Genomic DNA, 20,588 nt, shown 5'->3' on the forward strand with positions numbered 1-20,588 from the left:
CTTTTATCAGTTTCTTAGAACGAACCCCTTCCTTTTAACAACAAGAGTAAAAGAAAGGAACGGGAAAAAAAGAAAAAAATAAGAGAAAAAAAGATCTTATTTCAAGAAATTAAACACCTTGATGAGATTTTCAGAACCTAACAAGCAAGACTGTTTTTGCTTTGGTCCTATCACACCGGTTTGTTTCTCGGCTTTTGTTCCGTTCTTTCTTTCTCATTCCCAGCAGTTTTTTCAGGCCATTTCTCTCTCCCTCTGCTGCCGCAGCTCGGGGCCGAGCAGGTTCTATTCAGCCACTCGCTCTGCAGGGAGGGGCCCATAGGCTGTCACTTGCCTGCTGAGCCTGGGGCAAAGCCCGTGTCCCCTCTCCCTCCCCTGCGCCATCCCTTCACACACTGGACTGGCATTTTTAAACACTCAGCTCCCACCACAGCCGAGGGGCAGAGCTCGGAGTCCACAGTGCTCTGGTGTGGGGCTCCTCTGCTGGGCCAGCTCACTCCTCAGCAGCAATCCTCACCCAACACCGCTGCCGGGCCGGCGAGCGCTGCCGGCACCCCGCACCCCTCGAGACCCCGGCACAGACACAGCGGGTCCCGCTCCAGCAGCGCCCCTCACGAACCGCGCTCTGCACCCTTCACATCGGGTGGGAGAGGACCGGGAACCATCGCTCCGGGCCCCGCTGTTCGCCACTTACATGGGACCGGGTCCTGCTACAGCCGCTTTACATAAAAGCAATAAAACAACACCTAAACCCAGCGCTCCAGATGCTCCTAACATCTCTTATTTCGAGCACAATTCTCACCTCTAATCGCACTTGAAAGTTTCTCTCCTCACAAGCCAGTGCTCACTCTTTGGAGCCAACAAGACACGTTTCGCTCTCTTTCTAAAATTCTTTACAACTCTAATGAAAGGGATCGCAGAGTTCTCTCTCTCTCGGCCACTATCATCTTGCCACTCTTTACACCACATCCCTCCAGAATCTCTACTACACAAATTACTCTGCTTCAGAATCAACTACAGATTCCAACACCTCCTTTTGGGGACCCTCCCCAAAGCCATCAAAGGCGCTAGACACAGAGACCAGTCAGCTAGCCAGCTACCTTTACTAACTAAAACAAACCTGCAGTTACTATTTCCACTCCCTTGAACAGATCTTCAGTCAAGCTAGAAATGAAGACACAGACATCATTCTTCTCTAAATTTTCTTCTACAAGTACAAAGGAGTCTATTCTCACACAGCTGCTTAATGTGAATAATTTCTAGTGTAACTTTTCTCATTACAAGATATGATCAGGTCTTTTATTTTTATAGGCATTTAGATACATTGACAAGTTTCTGACAATACCTTTATGTTTCAACAGTACTTGCAGCTTATATACTATGAACCATCTATAGTAAGAACCAGTCTTACAATTGTTTTCAAACTCTTCTTTCACAAAATAAGACTCATTTTTAAATTAACACATGTATTTATTAAAATAGACCAAGTTTAGAGTCTTTATAACTTTCTTCTCAATTCAAAACACCAACAATCTTAATTCTAATCTTTTAACTGGGTCTACTTCTGCTTCTATAATAAGCACAGCTACAAAACAACAAAAGAACTCCTAGAGACATGTGCACTCTCTTGGCAAATTCAAAAGAACAAGAAATCATGGCAGTTTTGAGCCTGATCTTCAACTAAACACACCATCACAACTCTTTAGAAATCATCAGAGAGATGATCAGCATTTCATATTGTGAAAAGAGAGACAAAATAATTTTCAGCAGCAGAAAAAAGATTTACAACAACCTACAGGATTTTGCTTTTAGGCTGGCACCAGGTTCTGCTGTTAAGAACCATGGGCTGTGCCCATCAGCACAGGACACAAACAACATTAGGGTTAACAGCTCTAACACTTATTGACAAACTGGTAAGTTTCCACTTTAAGGAGTGAGTACTTATGCAAATTACTGTAACTTGCCTTTAAAATTAAAATCAACCACAAAATTCTACGATATTCATTAAAGTAAAGAAATTGGAAGGCATACTAAGAAATTGGTTTGTTTCTCTACAAAATAAATATTGCAGTCACTCAAGAAAAAAACAAACAGAGCTTATTTCTTTTTCTATTTTCTCCCAGGATGCATTTCTTGGAATTCTTCTAAGCACCCCTCCAAACTTCTCTGTTTTTCCTGAAATTTCAAATTTTAAGCACCGACACAGCTTACTGCTGCAGAAGCCCACTGCACAATCACACACGGAATTCTCTCAGAACCCGGGAAAACAAAGGCTTGCAACTTGCAGCTCCCTTGGTTTGGAGCTGATACCGTACGCCAGTACTGCTCCATATCTCACTCACACATCTGGCTAAGAAAAATCTCTCTGAGACAGTTTGACACCAGTTTTTACTCTCGGAATCACAGAACTTAATGTGCCCGAGGTCTCATAAGACCCCGGCCTAGAAAACCTGGGTCCCAGAGGGACTCACTCAGCTCTCTCACCATTTGGCATGTTCTCAGCCTGTTTCACAGCTTCAGGAGGTTCCAGGAGTCACTGAGAGCTCCTCCGATCCCCCTGTGCCTGGAGCAGGGAACCCGAACCAGCATCTGTGGTTCAATCCAGCCTGCCTGCAGCCACCAGAACAACCCAAACACAGCTCTGCGGCTTGAGAGCTCCAAAATAAGTTTAAACAATCCAGGGGCACCAAGACCTAGACGGCCTTTTACTCTTGCCTTACTCAAAATGGACGGGCTGGGCTCATCCCCTCAGGGCACCCTCCGTGCCTGGATCTTATCAGGGTTTGGCCTGACTCACCGCCGGCCAGAGCTCCAGGAGTTCCCCTGCACTCCTGAGGCTGACCCGCCACTACGTCTCAATAGCTCGATGGGGAATAGCTCTGGGAGCACGATCTCCCAGAAAAACCTTTCACTGCCGCCACAGTGGGGCAAAAAAAACTTCTAAAAAAAAAACAAAACAAAAAAAAACCTCCAAAAAACCAAAAAACAAACAACTCCAAACGCTGAATCACATACTAAAGCGACCTACCCCCACAAGCAGCTCTTGTTGCCCAGGGGGAGGAAAGGCGCGAAGATCACCACTAAAGATAACCTTGGCTCTGCTCTGAGACCAGAGCTGCCATCCCGCTGAGAACAGATTTGATACAACACCCCCGCGGTTCCTGGGTTACAAGCCCCAGTTCTGGTTTGCCACTCTGGGGCTCCAAGACAGGAGCTCGCAGGGAGGAAGCGAATGTGTCCCCACCGTGATCCAGTCCCTGTGGAAACATCGACTCGTGTTCACTCTTACTCCAGCACAGCACAGAAAAACCTTTCCTCTTTAGCAACACAATTCAAAAAAACCAAACTTTAACACAACAATCACACCTATTTACGCATTCTCACATCTGTTCATTCACTCCACCCAGTCACAGCAAGACAATAAGGTGCTCTTTATTTCCCAGTTACTTGTTAATATCCCCCCATGGGCACTGTAATATGTCAAATATCTCAAGTTTCTTGGATTATTCCTCAATTTGGCAGTTTTAAGTCTAAATTTCTTGGATTTAATCCTCAACTTGACAAAGTTTTAGAAGATCTACATTTTACTCTGTTTTTCCCAGTGGATTGTGCCAGGAAAACCTTCGGCTCCCTTTCCCGAGGGGCTAACCCCTCCCCTGAGACCCAGTCCCAGTAACCCCGGGGGTATCTTGCAACCCCCGCTTCCCGCTCCCCCAAAGATTACTTACAATCCGTTTTCTTCTTTGGGTCTTCGTGCACAAGAATTATGGAGCAAAAATACCGCGGTTTAGGGAGCTTTTTCCCTTTTCCTTTGCTTTATTTCTTCTCCTTCTTGTCCTCGGGGTCTTGACCTGCAGCCGCTCGGCCCACGCTAGGAGAAACGGAGCGGGGTCTGCTGAACTCAGCAGGGGCGCGCCTGTTCCCCGTTCTGGATCTCCGGTGGTCCTAGAGGTGAGGTACTTATCCCGGACAGAGCCCCCAAAATTCTTAAAAACGAGATTCACTTAATAAAATATAAAAATAATTTAATATAAATAAAAAGACAATTAGGAGACAAAAGAAATAAAGCAAAGGGTTAAAACGGCCGGGTGTCCTGGCCAGTTGCCAGGAACACACCTGGTATCTCAGAGACTCTCCCTTTTATCTTCCCCTGCTGTGAGGGGTTAATGCATATTCAAAGCGTGTTCCCTCCCCGGTTCCGCCTTCTTAGGATATGTTCTTGTACAATTTTATTTTCTGCTGGTCAGTACTATTTTTGCTGGTCATCATGATTCATGCTGATCAGCATTACTTTGGAGTTTGGTTTCTTCTCCTCTGGAAATGTTCGATAAGGGCATAGGCCCCTCATCCTTCTTTTGAGGGTAGCTGGTCTTGCTGATAACAGTTTGGGCTCTATTGTTTTCCTGATAACAGCTTGGGCCCCACTGTCCTTGCCCTCTGGGGTTTCCTTGCATTGTACCTAGGAAATTCTTTTAAGCTTAAGACTTGTTAGTAAGAAAAAAGTACATACATAGCTAAAAGTATTTAACATATAAGATTCATCCGCGAAAGCCAATATCACAATACAAATTTATAACAGTCCACCTCTCTCTGCAGGATATTTCTATTGTCCTCTGTAATGAAGACATCAAGCAATTTACATCATTGGCATGGCTCATCTGTGCTCTCCTGTCTTCCATACTGAGATCAAGACTGTAACTAAACTAGATGAACCCCAAGATCATTTTTAAGAACCCACACTACAAATGGCTCGGTTCCCCCACCTCATGTCCCAAAAGCTGTCATCAGCCAGGTGAAAATTCACCTTTTCCTTTTCCAGGTTAGCTGGTTTTGGCCTGGCTTTTGCAATAGGTTTGAGCTATGTGGGTTTCAGGAAAGGCTGTTTTCTAAAGCAGGAAATTCTTGCTTTAAGAAAGAAATATAATTTAAGTGCACAAGGTAATCTTGATATGATCACTAACATTTCATTTCCTTACCACTGGAGTCCTTAGCTATTCGCTGGGCTCAGGGTATTGTCCACCATTTGAGAGGCACATTGTACTGTTTGATACCATCAGACCCGCTATTTCACATGGTATCAGACTTCTGCAATGGATATTAAATTGGTCTCACAATGCTAGTGTGTTAAGCACTTAATTTTGTAGTGGTGATGGGGTACAGCAATCCCTTGCCTACAGCAGAGAATTCTTGTGGCACTTGCAGAGCTCGGGGGAGTAGATACAACCACCTTTGACATTTTTCCATCCTGGTAAATCTGCATGCCATATTATAAAACTCGTAAAGTTTATAGTCTCTTATTTGTCTTTGTACTTCAGTTAATTTGTGCAAGCTGTGATCATTCAGCTTTGTAGTCAGATACCATGAGTGCAAAGTGTTAAGGGACATACAAGATTTCTGCCCCTGGACAAGACAGGGCTTCCCCACAGTCACTGACACCCAACAGGGAGCCCTGTGAGGTTCCTGGGACCAAGGCACGTTGCTTTCACTCTGAGCACTGCTTTGGCTGCTTCTCTCGCTGCACAAATGTGCAGTTTGCATTGCAAGACAGTTCAACCAAGGGAGATATTGTCAAGCTAGGCAATGAACCAGGAACAGGAGTAAATTCTGTTAATATATATGTCATCTTCTCAGCAACAAATCCAATGTCAAGCATAAACTCTGCAAATCTTAAAAATGTAAGCAAACCTCAGTCTGATTATAGTTACTCTTCACAGGAGACCTTCCAGCTAACAATAGAAAATACAAAACATAATTTTGAACCAAATAGGAAAATCAAGTAAACAAAACCCAAAAGATCACAAGTCAGACATGGCTGCAGACCTTAAGCTCAGAGCTTTCTGAAAGCAAATGCTAACAACAAATTTCAAGGTAGCAATATGCAAGAGTAGGCTGACCCAAGATCATATACATGTGAAAACACAGTGGACTGATAAGACTCAGTGTCAGAAGTGTGATAAACACGTAAACACACGGGCCTGACAGGGCTCATCTTCTCTCTGAAAGAGCAGATATAGCCTGTGACTCCCCTAGCCCTAGCCTGAACTCTAGGTGTGGGCTGAATATTACTCCATGCATGGCTCCCATGAAAATGTTCTCAAGGATGAATTGATGTGGATGACTGTTCTTCATTCCTGCAGTGCTTTTGCAGTCCCACTCCTACTGCAGCTCCTAGATTTCTCACTCTCCTGACACTAACCTAAATGCTAATTGTTGGCGGAGCTCTGGACAATGAGCACTCATGGTTTTCCTTACCTGTTCTCATATGGGAAATGCCAAAAGAAACAAACCAAAATACCCTGCCAGCCTTGCGGGGCGAGCTTGTGGTCACTTTTCTCCTGTTTTAGTATTTTCCTTCTCAGTTGTCAAAACATTTTAAGCAAACACACTACAATACACACAGAAAAGTGTAGATCCGGCTGTAACTTGTGTTGTATAAGATTTATGTGCTTTGCTGTTAGAGTCAGAAAGTTATCACCTTGGTTCAGGGACACCAGGCTGTGGAGCAGAGCCACATTAAGTCGAAGGGAGCAGGAGTTGGGTGGGTCCAAGAAGATCAAAATCCTGAATAACTAAAGAGAAGAGTAGCAAGTATTCACAAGGAGAGGGAGAAGGAGTTGTGAGATTGGTATTGTAAACCTCCAAATTGATGATATTTCCAAAGATGGAAGATTCAGATTTGATATTTATTTAAGTATTTATACTAACTAGAAATATCTTCATAAAGATAAATACACTCAATCAACATTATTCAATAAGCTTGTGGCCTCTTAGTACACAGGCATGTGAATCACCCAATTTCCAGATTTTATTCCAAGTTAAACAGAATAGAGATTTGGAAATAGATCTTTCATCTGCCTAATGACTATAAAGAAAGGAGCAAACTGGCAAAAGAGAGGAACAAATGGAATAAACAAATTTGTTAAACACTTAGATTTAAGACCTTCCTATATTGAATTTTTTCATAGATTTGAGAAAGCTGTCTTGAGAAAGCTGGAGATGGGGGAAGAAATAACTCTAAGTCAAAACAGCTTAAGCTTTCTAAGCTGTTTGAACAGCAGAGATTGAAGTGTGTACTGGGAGGATGTGAAAGGCAGTGATACCTGTTTCCAGAGCAGTTAATTTTGGAGTTAAAATTCTTTCTCTGCTCTGGAACTACAATTATAAAAATGCCTGAGAAGTACAAGAAGTTCTACTTCAGGATAATTCTACTTTATTTACTAATCCATCATGTACAAAAGGGATGGGGAAAGCTGCACAGCATTAACATAATAGAAATCTTCAGGAAAACTAAATGCTAAACCAGGTATTCGGGTCTAAATTTAACTGAGGGAATTGTTACTGTGAGCACATCACCATGCACATGTTTTGTAGGTATCACATTTTCAGTTCTTGATGGCCCCACAGTTGCAGACCTCCTTTATTTTTTTGATAAACCCTCTCTAATATTAGCAGAGGGTTTATTCTCATATTTCATTGTTTATCTTCATATTTCATTCCTTCATCCAAGCTGTGCCTTGCTATGATATGTTTTAAAACAACTCTAGAGCAGTGTTCAATGGATTTGGCATTTCCTATTACATATTTACTCATACTCTTCCCTTTTTAATTTAATGATGCTTTGATGCAGCCTTTCTCTGCAAAAGGAAGGTCCTCACTCAGTGTATCACCAACAGCAACATTTTCCTGGGATATTTTCTACAGGCCAGGATCTGTGAAAGATTTCCATTCAGGAGGAGTTACATAGATCCAAAGAAAAGCCCAGTGAGTTAAAACATGCAACAAAATTGCAACTAAACCTTTATGGCAAGAGCACTCCATCTAGTCATTGTGCTCACCACTGTCCCATGGGATGTGCCCATGTAGCCTTGTAACAGCTCATCTGAGAAATTTTCACAGGAGATACTGAATCCACTCACTTTTGTAAAGTAATCTTAGTAAAATTGCTCGTTCAGAATGACAGCAAATTTCAGCTTTGGTGACATTTGCGATATTTTGTAAGTCATTTTAATAGAAAAGTTTCTAAAATATTGATGGTAGCAAGTCAGAGGTCAAACATGGACTGACTCAAACATCATCACCAGGTCTGAACTAAAGCAAAACTTTATAATGAGATTAGTTCTTTCCCTTATACCAAGGTCCTGAGATCAGGACAGTACTTCTCTCTGAGCTAGTTCATATTTTCCTTCTCCTTTCAGTTCTCACCACAGTCCAGCCATGCTGCTCTTCTCCACTTCAGTTATAACTACCTAACACAGAGATAACTTTTATCTGAATCATCACAGTTATTGACTGAGCTCTGTAAAGAGCATTGAAAGATAACATTCCAGGTTTCTAAAGCTAAAACGTATAGGATTTTTTTTTTTTAGGAAATTTTAACCCTGAAGAGTTTAAAATAAGTATATTCAAGATTTCCACTTGGAAAAAAATACGTTATGCAAAGTGATTTGCATAAAAGTTATATGTAAAAAATAGGTTTTGTATTGCCCTTGATTCGACTTCTGCTCTTTCCACACCTTTCTTTAGCTGCAGTTGAGTGACTTCATCTCCCACACAGGGAGAAAATTAGTAGCCTCTTCTCACTTTAGTTCCATTGTTATTGAAATAACTACTTTAACAGAACAACTTTCTCCCTGCCCCCATTTTTCCTAACATAGTTGATGCAGATACCTTTAACAGTAACTGCAGAGCAATAGTTTTTTTTTCATGGTGTGCTTCAAGCTTACACAACAAATAATATCTAAAAGTTACACTTTTGAGAGGTAGCTCCTCTGTATATTTTCTTTACTGACATGATTTTCTGGCAAACTGTGGAGCTGACTTGTGTTAAAAAGAACTTTTTCTTTTACAAGGTTATTTTTGTCCCAGGCAAGTTCCTGAATCTGGTTCAACATGAAGCCTCATGAACCGCGAGGGCAGCCGTAGGGTAAAAGGGACAGTGAGGAGAGAATGAAAAGCGGGAAATCTTTAAGTTAACACTGCCACAGAAAGTGTCCACTGATCTACAACCTCAAGTGTAGTAAAGCCCATTAGAGATTCATTATACACAGATTAGAAATTAAAAATTAATGTTGTGGGATCCGTAAAAGCAGAGCGTTTTATGAATGTTTCCCACACTTCTTCTGCCTCTCCAAAATAACTCATGCCTCCACAGTAACAGAATTAAAAGGGCATTCAGAGAATGTTTCAGAGCGTGTTTCAGAGATGCCACAAGAGTGACACAGTTTTACCTTCCAGTGTTCTTCCAGCTAAAGATAGAAACCCAACCCATTCTGAAGCCAAAGAAAAGGGTATGAGCAGTCAGTCCCACTGTGCTTGGATTAGGTGGAAACAAAAGTATCTGTGAACTGGGGATAGATGACAAAGGTGTTTTTTTTTCAGGAGGAAAAGTTGCAAGAAGACCAGGTTGAAATAGAAGCTTTGAAAATAAACCTTATAGAGAAGGTATAGATTTATAAACAGGATGGGTTACCTGTATTTTTGTTGACATTAAATTCTGAATGCAAGGATCCACCACTGAAACTCAATCTTCCAGGACTCCTTTGACTTCTTGCTGAGCAATGCCTCTGCTTATGCCATCCCACATGTGCATCAGGCCTGCTAGACCTGTCAGTGTGGCTGAAGAATATATGCATTGAGATTGTTTTGTTATAATCTATTATTAAACAAAAATACTAAACTAAAAAATACTCCTTTTCCTCAAAAATGGACATTGTCCTGGAACCAAATCCTCCAAAGCCCTTAAAATGAACTTCTCTCTCCTTGGCCAGCAAATACCTGTCTGATGGTCACAAATGAGGCAGTTTAGGGGACACCTCTACAGCCTCCTAACGCTTGCTGGGCCTCTCAGGTTTACAGTCCCAGTTCCTGAGGGCAGCAGGAGTACTGGCACAGAGTCAGCAGGACTTCCAGGCATCCTTGCACAGACCACACTGCAGAAGATCTCCCTTACCTTCTGCAGCTTTTGAACTCCAGCTATTTCCCTTTTCAGTCACAGCAGATCTGTCAGGCTAACATCCTTTTTCCTCTCGTAGCTCTGGCAGCTCCTGTGTTACATTTAATGTAGACTTCTATTAGCATGAAGAAGTAAGGCTGCCTGGCAAATAGGCACCATCAGGGGACACTTGGCTGCCCAAGCTGGGCTCACAGATATTCAGGAGGACAAACTTGAAAAATACAAAGCGTCAAAGCAGGCTGGGCTCTGCATAGAAACAGAGAATCAGAGCAGAGGCTGGGGCAGCCCTTGATATTTCTGCAGCTAACACGTCTTCTAAAATATCACCATGTCAGAAGCCAGTCAGTGCCTCTCAGTTTGCAGCAACTCACTCAAACCCATAATTTTGCTCCCATCTTTTCCTCTCCTCTGTGCCACTGAGCCCCAGCTGTACATGGAGCTGTATGTGTGTATGGCAAGCCAGCTGTATGTATCCAAAACCACTTTTGGCCACTGATAGCAATTAATGCAAACCAGGTAATTGTAAAATTCTTCTAAGGATGCTACAGTCTGGGTGTCATACCTATACCCACACACCCTGCTAAGACAACTCTGAAATTAATGGAAAATAAGGTGGCTTTCGAAGCAGCTTTCATCATGAATGATCATCCATCAAAGGAATTCCTCATTTGGAGACTACTGGGGCCTTGAGCCCACTCTGTCCTTGCAAATTAGACTGTGTAGGAAAACATCAGGACTGTGTTCCTATGCTTTTTAATATTCTCTCTTTTGCTCCAGCAAACAACATTATAGCAGTTAATATCATAACAGCATTTATCTGCTTTAGGCTCTGAGGACTAAATTAGCAAGGTTAATATTACAACAATCTTAGTATATACTAATTACAAATTTCACACCTTGTTTCTACAAAATATGTAATCAGTAAAGCCACAAAAGCTGTAAAATATACATTGCAAAGTCTCTCTCTTACTGCCACAGAGTAGATTGCTGCAGGTAACATTGAAATAACCTGAACTACTACTGCACATTTCAGAACTTGTCCATGTATAAGACATGACTGAGACCATCATGAGACATTTAGTAATTCACTGTATGAAAATATTTAGCATAGTACAAGGACAGATTAACACCAGCGGCAATAGTAATATAGTCATGAGTTCAGCAGCTGTAGGGCTTCACCCAGACCCAAAAGAGATGGTGAAAAACATTCACCTGAAGCAGCATTCTATCTGGGGAGTAAAGCAGTGCTGGATCTTGCATTAACCCAGTAGTAGCATTAACATTTCCACTCTCCTTCCCTTCCTTAGCCCATATCTCTCCAACCTTAGAGCAGTTTTTGTTCCAATTCAACATGTTCCCCTCCTTTTCTTTCAAGAACTTCTGTAGGCCCCAGCATGTATTGCTGTCACATGGAGATTTTGCCCTCCACATTCTAGGATTAACCACTCTGCTGGACTCTAGGTGTTCTCCTTGGCTTGCTGGTTAACTCATGCCTGTCTTCTGGCGTGCTTCCTCCAGAGCCATATGTGTGGGTCAGTCCTTGACCAGCAGGACATCCCGTGAGTTTGGGAGGCGACACTAAGGTGCCCTGGTGATTGCCCAGCCCTCAGAGTTTCAGGCTATGGCACTGGTCACCACCACCTTTTTGGGGTCCTTCTCCACCTGCCTGTAATGACAGTCCAACAGCTGATTAACCCCTTCCTCCCAGTCCCTGTGCAAGGGTTCCTCATTTGCAGCATTGGCAGGATCGTGCCAACACGAGAGTGTCCCCCATGAGCCAGCACCAAAGCCCTCCTGCCTTGGCAAGGGCAGTGTCTGCAGGAGACACAGGGCTGGTTGCCACCAGCTCTGTCCAGGCCATGACTGCCTCCCACACAGGATACCTGTGAGTGCCCAGTTTCACCACCCTGAAACACCCTCCATCAAAACCGTGCCATTTGTACCCAATGCTATTAAAAAAATACTCCAGAACAACACAAGATAATGACTGACAGTGGGTTTTACAGATTGTCAAGGAGCAGATAACTCACAAAAGGATGTGAACTCCATCAGGTTCAAATTCAGCCCCCACAGGGGTCTCTCACAATAAGTAATGATAGATTACTCCAGCAGGGCAGTATTTCAATCAAGACTGCCACATAAAATCTTATTGAAAGTCCCTGCCGAGATATTAGCTTGTCTTGCATTGCACAGAAAGTACTTGTAGAGAATGTGTGAAAGGATCACATTTATTTCCACCAAAATATGACAAGAAAATAGCAAATCACTGCCTTCTCTAAGCTGTGGCTTTGTCAGTCATAGTTTATTCAGCAATCACATACTTTAAATGAGTCTCCTGTGTGATATAGAATAGCATTGAGCACATCATTTTAACCCTAAACATTGTAAATTGATAATTAGCATTTTACCTTGTTCACTCCCCCATTTCTAGCAATGCATTAAGGAAGGACTTGAGACTTGACCAAGGAGGCAGGTTGGGCATGACATGGCCAGAAGCCCCATGTCGTGGACTTGGTGACATCCTAGCTAGTCTCTTCACACTGTTCCTAGACCATAGTAATATAATATAACTAACTTATTTTAAAGTTTCTAAGTCTTTCCCATCTAAAACCAAAATCTGAAAGAGATTAATTGCAGGGAAAATACAGAAAAATCAATATGTAGTTTTGGAACTGCTATTTGCTGTAAATTAAATTCTGTAAATTAATGGAATGAGGGAAAATCACAGAAAAAGCCAACATGGCCTTTATGACCACTCTCTGAATTACTAATGCTCATCTTGTTAAGTATGTGCATACATCCAACCTCAAAGTGTAAAATAATGCACTTACAATTTATTTTTTTTCTGCTGGTTCACAGCCTACGACCAACAGGAGAAACAGTTTCTGATAATTGCATCAGGCAACAGAACATCTTTATTCTCAGATGACCTCTTGTTGGCCATCCATTAGTATTTCACTTCCTATGTGTTTTTACAATGAAAAGTGCCAGCATAGAAAGAAAGGGAGACTTGAAACTGCTGTTTGCAATTTGTTAGTTGCAGCTCTCACATCCATACAAGCTAGGCTTTGAGATATTTAAGTGCTACATTTGTGTTTTATTAACACAAACTACACAAAATATGACCATCATTTTTCATCAATTCTGCAACCAATAGCCAAATTTCTGTATCCATATTAAGCACTGATACTTACCAGTCAACAATTCCAGCAACAAGAAAACAAGTTGAGAACCCTCATCCTTTGAAGAATTGCAAGTGTTCCCTTTTCACTGCCAAGTTACGAATTGAATAGGACAAATGTCTTAATTAAAAATACATTTGAAAAGCTTCCAATCAAATGATAATATAAACAGTGGTTATTATAAAGACCTGAAGAAAAAATAACAGAATTTCCATCACTCAGTCCAGAGAATTATACATACAGATCTGGGAAGCCAATCTTGCATTTGAATAATATCTCAGCATTCATTATCCAAGAACACAGCAACAAAAAAACACAGTTAACATTTTATCAGTAGTGAATGACGCTGCACACTCAACTTCTGTTTGGTTCTAGTAACATTTAAGTACACATCTGATGTTTCTGCCCATAAATAGCTCTCTGTATGATCTCAGACTGTTCTGATATGTAGAATGCTTACTGTATTCTTGTTTTCAGACTGTGCTCTTGCACCCAAGCTGGCTGACTGCAAACAGGTCCTGGCTAACGGGATGGCAACTGGCTCTACCAAATTGCCAACCCATCCACTGCGCACCTCTTAAAACTGAGCTCCCTCATGAAGGTTGTACCATTTATCTCTTCTGTGACTTGGCTGCAGAAGGAGACTGTAACACAGAGACAGAAATACACAGGCAATTCCAGTGGGAAGCTGAGAAAGGCACACTGCTGGCAAACACCTCATCGTTCTCAATGCAAACTAGAGCTGCAAACTAAATGTCTGTTTATTGTACAGTCAAAATATTTGGGAAAATATATGGTGTTCTTTGGGGAGGAAGCACCACTGAATTCCACTCAATTCTTGCTCTGCAGGGGAGGGTGTAAGATGTTGCAGGATGTGACACAGAACTAGCAGTTTTACCATGAGCAACTTGAGACACCAGGTACTTTAGGAGACCATGGCTAATGAAATAAAGAGGTAAGAAGACAAACTAATGATGAACATCCTCAACGAATTAACAAGGGCTTACTGCAGCACAGTTCTAATGAATAAAGTCTTCTAAATGTTCTCTTCAGTTAATCCATTCATAACAATATCTGTTGTTGCTACATCCACCCTGTTTTACTTGCCCAAAGTGGGTCCAGGCAGTCCATAGCAATGCAGTCTGTAAAATATTCCACAGACACACCCAGTGTCTGTGGGAAGAACCCAGGGAACTGTAGGCCTGTTCAAAAGCTACACTTCTAGGACACTAGGAAAAGCAAAAGACAGCTCTTCATAATTTGTCTTTTGCAGCAATGAGCTAGATGTAGCAATCTTATGTCACCTGTTTTTTCTCTTCACAGAAATGGTTTCCATCACAACTGAAAATGTTACTCAGCTGTACAGCATGACCACTCAGGAGCTCACAGTCAGTCCAGAATATTTCCACAATAATTCAGGAGTGAATCAGACAGATCAGTATGAATGTGTTAATGCAGATGTATGGAAATGGCTACTGGATTTTCAGCCTGGATTTCTCTGGTTTATATTTATTTTGGGATCAATAGAAAATTCCTTTGTACTCACCGTTCTGTGTTTCCACAAGAGTAGTTGCACAGTGGCAGAAATTTACCTAGCAAACATGGCATTTGCTGACCTATTGTTGGTCTGTATTTTACCTTTCTGGGCCATTAATATTTCTAACCATTTTCAGTGGCCTTTTGGCCTGTTTCTCTGTAAATCCATCAACATTATGAGTCACATGAACTTATATTCTAGCATTTATTTCCTGACACTAGTGAGCATTGACCGCTACCTGGCCTTGGTGAAAACCATGTCTCTTGGGCGGATGAGACGAACTGTCTGTGCCAAATGGAATTGTTTTATAATTTGGACATGTGCACTGTTCATGTGTTCACCTACAATGGTGTTTCGAAATTTGCATTATTTTGAAGAGCTCAACATCACAGCCTGTGCTCTTCTTTACCCAGCCAGTTACTGGGAGCCCACCAACAACTCCTTGCTGAATATTGTGGGGTTTGTGATCCCACTCTGTGTAATTACCTATTGCACTGTGCAAATCATCAAAGCCCTACGAAGCAGTGAGCTACGAAAAATGAAGGTAGTCCAGACAGAGAGGAGAGCCACCATGCTGATCCTTGCTGTTCTTCTGGTGTTCATCATTTGCTGGCTTCCGTTCCAGATCACCACATTCATGGACACAATCCGTTACTTCTCACCCACTCTCAAATGCCTGGCAGAGGTCAATGACATACTGACCCAGATAGCCACATACTGTTCCTTTAGCAACAGCTGCCTGAATCCAGTCTTGTATGTGATTATTGGGAAAAACTTCCAGAAGAAGGCTGTGGAATTCTACAAGGGCTTGTTCACAAGGAGGTGCAGAAAATTACAGTCTGTGCAAATGGAAAACTCCCTGGAAACTTTAAGAACTTCCATTTCAAGTGAATACCCAAGGAAAAAGTCTGTTTTGCCATTACCCCAATAGCATAATTTTAGGAAATCCTTAAAGGAAGAAAGGCTTCTAACATATCAGCCTCCACTCATATCCATCTGCTACAGGTCCACAGAGTAAACATGGTAGTGTTCATTATGTGAGGGAAAACAATGGTTTGTTCTTAATGAAAATTCCATAGAGACCTGCTTCTAATGTTAATGGACGTTTTTCATGATCGAATCCTATTTTGTAGCTTACTTACTTGTTTACTTATTTTCATGGCTGAATGAAACTTGGCACACATTATTGGTAATGTTTTTCTAAGGTGTACATAAAATTCTCTGAAGAGAGCCCCAGTACAGAAGCTATTGTCAGGATTATGCAGCTACATATGGCTCCCCTAATAGTGAGTTAGATAAGATGTTTGATCTGGGAGGGGTTTGTATTTGAGTAAGTTCTCTTAAGCGAATCCAGTAGGATGCGTTTTTAGATGTGTCCATCCATTTGGCTTTTAATTTCTCTTTTCAGTGATCCAAAACCATCTGATTTCTTCATTGACAAGCAGTGCCTTTTTGCAACTGCTCTGGCTAGTTACAGATTTACACAAGAAAGTATGTATGAAAAGTAGCTGAAAAAATGGTAAAGCAGTAGTGGAAGGGGACCCACACCCATCTGCATGAAGTTAGCTGGGATTTCTTCGTAGAAGAAGATTCTTTACCCTTTCTGCCTTGGAGTCAAAGCATTCACTTACACTTTTTGAGTGAGTGAATGCTATTTATATTCATGCTTACACTTCAGCTCAGAGACTCAGGTTTTTAGTACTCACAAAGCATAATTAATCTTATTCAATGGATATACAAAAGCTCAGCACAACTGGTATAATCTCACAAACAGAAGAAACTGAGAATATGAAGGAGAGCATTACCTAACTACATTAGAAATCTAACTGAAGATAACAGGAGTCTTGAAAGCTCAGAGTATTCAAGAATGGTCTTTTCAGATTCTAGTAATACCTACATTTTATTTGTAGAGTTAATCTGTGAGATTTTAACATGAGATTGCTTTTCCCCAATTGGACTGTATTTTTGAGATAATTTGATTATACACATAAAACACTCATAGTGTAGTGAATTGTCAGTATGCACTTTAACCTCTAGGAACCTTGCTCAAAACTGAGTGGAAGATGAAGTAAGATATGCTGAAATTAACAGTCTTTGTTCTTTTCAAAGCACTTAAGGTTACAGCTTTTAAAGCTACCAAGGGAAATGGAGTTTGGTGACATGAGTAAACTCACGGCAACTACATGGTCTTTATCCATCAGAGCGTGAATGGAGAAATAAAGTTTATTTAAAATGAGAAATTTGTATTAAACCTTCAAATAACTAAACCGCAAAGTAGAAGTGTGGAGATGTGATTTAAAGACTATGGGATTTAGATCACTGTATATGATTTATATGCAATTTCCATGGTTTTTCTTTGACAATCCTATGTCATAAATACTTCTATTTGCTCACCCTTTTTATTGTCTGAAGCAACGAGGACAACTGTGACGAAACACTGAAAGGCTTTCTGTTCTATCCAGTGTTATTATACTGTCTCATCCATGAGTGTGCTGTTCATGCAACCCTTACACAAAAGGAACTTCGTACAGAGGTTACTGAGGCAAAAGAAGGCATTTGTGAGTATTTGGTACTGAGATATAAAATATAAAAATGTTATTATGGTAATATCACATTAATATAAATAATGTAAATATATAGGCACTTTTTTGTTTTGTTTTGTTTTGTTTTTTATGCAGTAAGCATGTACAAAAGAAAATAAAGTACTTTGAGAAATAAGACTTCCTGGAATTTTCTTCTCTAGCCTGTATCCTATTACTAAGGAATGATTTGTCAGAAGTTCAACTGTTCCAGATGCTTACTTCACTTCCCATTACACCAAAGGAAAGTAAGCTGAAAAAACAGAATTTTAGCTACTTTGAGATATTTCTTTTCAGGGCCCATTTCTGAGTGCTCTTGACTGCCCTCAGTCCCTTTGGAAGTTTAAATCAGAATTAAGGCAGCTAAGAGTACTAAAATATTTTTGGTAGCTTTTCTCTGCCTGCTGATAGCTCAAGGTCCTGTGAAGACACCAGCAACAATGGAAAGTCCCTGTAGCAGCTTCTGCACATCACAGAACAGAGAGTGTCAGCTCCCAGACTATTTAATTCACATTTTACTGACTCTTCAGTGTGATGACACATTTGTGGTATTCACATGCACCATTTATACACGCAACAAAAACCCCCAAGAAATAAAGTGTAATGTCCAAGCTACATTTGACCTACTGACAGTTTCCGGTCACACTTGGCTCAGCTCTGTTCTTACAGAAACATGAAAAAATATGCAGACTTCTGGTAAAATGAGGTTAGACTTTGTCCTGAGAATTTCAGAGCTGAAGATGTCAGACAGCAATCATATATTTTAATTCTTCTTTATCCTGCCCCCCTTATCTCTGCTCCTAGCTTCTCTTTTACTGAGACTGCCACAACTGTTATCAAAACTTTGGCCATGCAAAGAGCTGGCTCCCCATTCAGCCTGACAGAGGTGAGGACCACGGCCAGAGGAAGGGCAAGGATGACAGAAGCCAGATGATATTTCTGGCCTTCAGCATTCACAGGCAAGAATAATTCTGATTTCTCTACTCTCTCAATTTTCAAGTGGCTTATTGGCTTCATTTGAAAGATTAAGAGTTTAAAAGCTGTTACACAAGCCACTGGTGCTCGCTGCAGACAGGAGAAAGTCTTTAGACAGGGTTTCAGTGGAGGAGTTAGGATCTTGCTTCAGATCTCCCAAATCCCTAAGATGTCTTTAGCCATTGAATCACCTTTCCATTCCATTCTTCCATCAGCACATTGCTGTTTTTTCAACCTATATTTGCTCCTTCACCTTTTGCTGTTTCAAGCTCTGTAAACTGTAGTTAGTAGGGCTTGATTATTACCACACTGTGGTAATAAACTGTGATGGTACCAGGATCATTCTTTGGGAATTGTAAATAACTGCATCAGAGTTTAAACTCTCCTTAGCAATCACTATACTATATGTGAAGAAATCCAACTAAGCTGAACAAAGTTTTACATCAAAAGATCATCTCAAAAATCTTTCTGCTGTCTCAGGACAGATGAACAGTTACAGAAGATAATTAAGCTGATTTGCCAAACATTTCAATAATGAATCGTTAAAACATACTGATCCAAAAATTTTGTCCCAATCATTAAAGACTCTAGATATCTTAAAAAGAAGATTTTTAATGGCTGGAGTTCTGGACCAAGAGCCAGAACTCTGGAGACCTTTGGGAATTTTGATATTTGTCTACCTTGTAATGTGTGTGATAATTAAGCAGTCTTACCTCTAAGTTCATCAACATGTTTGTTTAATCATTCTGATCAGAGAGATTCAGTTAGCATTTGTGAATTCTTCTGCAGCTCTAGAAAATGTTTACTTTCTGCAGGAAAGTCTGCCTAGATGGTGTGATTGAAGATCATTCAAGCTTAAAACATAAATAGATATGTTTTTTACAGTAAAAACAAAAAACTTAACTATCAACTCTCCTAGATATTTTTTAACTAACCCTTCACATTCTTTCAATTCATGGTCCATTACCTCTGTGCAAACTCTGAAATGCTACCAGATCTTCATATACTTTCCATAGGTTGAAATGAGGAATGAAGTTGTACAGACATAATAAATTAAATTCCCTTTCTGTATAAAGTTACAGCTTCTTCTATAGACTTGTTCTAAGGTCTTTAAATGCTGGAGCTACTGCAGTGCCTATTCACATTTTCTACCGAATGCATAGCCTTCCAGTTTCAAATCTCTCTCCATTACCAATATATGTTCCAAATACAGCAATGAAAAATAACAGAAAATAAGAAACTAGATTTGCTAAGAGGACTTGGATTTGCAAAACCAGTATTTTGATCCCATTTTGATGTGATGAGTTTTGTAAGATTTGTTATTTATCATATAAATTTTAGATGCAGCTGCAGTTTTTTATTCAGTCTGTGAGTAAATGTGGAACTTGGCAGATCCTAGAGATTCATGTCCAAGCAAGGACAAATTCCAAACTTCTTGTTATTGCTCAAATGTTCTTCATTATGGAAAAAAATAACTTAAACACGGAAATGCAATAGTGTAAGCAAAGAGGAGGCTTTGGAAAGTCTGTGACGAAGATCTCCTGTCACATTGCACTTACCTTTATGAGTCAGTGTGAGATGGGCTGTTTCAAGATTTTCCTCCTGCAATTTGTTAGGATTCCTTACATAATGTGTAATTCACAAATTACATGTTGTGTTTCAAGTCTTTGCAAAATTAAAATTTTACAAGATATTTAAAAAAAACAAACAAACATTTAATCTTGAGCCATTTAGAGTTTTCTCCATTGTGATGGTGTTAACAGGAACATTTTTGTATATAAATTTTAGCACTGTTTGCATAACTAACTTATTATCCTCTAATGAATAAAAATTTGGAATAAAAGTATTTTTCACTATAGGGAAGTTTCATAATAAAGCCATTCAGCCTCCCCTGCCTTTTCATTTTAACTTAATTATCAAACAATAATGGACACAATTGAATAAGAATTGAGATAGATGGTGCATATCTTGGTTAAGTAGCCAATGAGAGGAATGCTTTCCTATAAGTAGATAACATTCCTGTCCCATGACAATTTTTCTTTTTTTTTTTTTTTTTTAATTGAAAACACACATTGTTTACATGGCTATATTTAAGACAGGTTTGCATACAAAGTCTGAGAGGCAAGATATTATCTTTTTAGAATATTATTCTAGTGAGTGTACAATCAGAATAAAAAAGATAAAAATTATTTTTAAACAACCACTCTCAAGATACTTGGTCCCAGAAAGTAATCAAAAAAATAAGAATCTTATTTTGTTGCAAGCCTGAGAAAGTACAGCAGTCATCATGAATATTACTGAGAAGTAATAGTCACTGAGATTCATGGCCTGGACACCTATCGTGGGGTGCAAAAGACACTGCTTTT

At 40.3% G+C, this 20,588-nt stretch overlaps 2 protein-coding genes across 3 annotated transcripts in view; both read left to right on the forward strand.

The window, feature by feature from the left end:
• The window catches only part of BDKRB2 (bradykinin receptor B2), a 30,901-nt gene extending 13,553 nt beyond the window's left edge, over positions 1-17,348 (forward strand). For both annotated transcript variants that reach the window (XM_058851375.1, XM_058851366.1), the window contains exon 2: positions 14,455-17,348. In XM_058851375.1, coding sequence (XP_058707358.1) covers positions 14,457-15,599 — 1,143 coding nt within the window. In that variant the 5' untranslated portion in view covers positions 14,455-14,456 and the 3' untranslated portion in view covers positions 15,600-17,348. The remainder of the gene's footprint in view (positions 1-14,454) is intronic.
• Positions 1-20,588, forward strand: part of BDKRB1 (bradykinin receptor B1) — a 39,046-nt gene that overhangs the window by 12,560 nt on the left and 5,898 nt on the right. The window lies entirely within an intron of this gene.

The sequence above is a fragment of the Poecile atricapillus genome, chromosome 1 (genome assembly GCF_030490865.1).
Source record: "Poecile atricapillus isolate bPoeAtr1 chromosome 1, bPoeAtr1.hap1, whole genome shotgun sequence".
Classification (NCBI taxonomy): Eukaryota; Metazoa; Chordata; class Aves; order Passeriformes; family Paridae; genus Poecile; species Poecile atricapillus.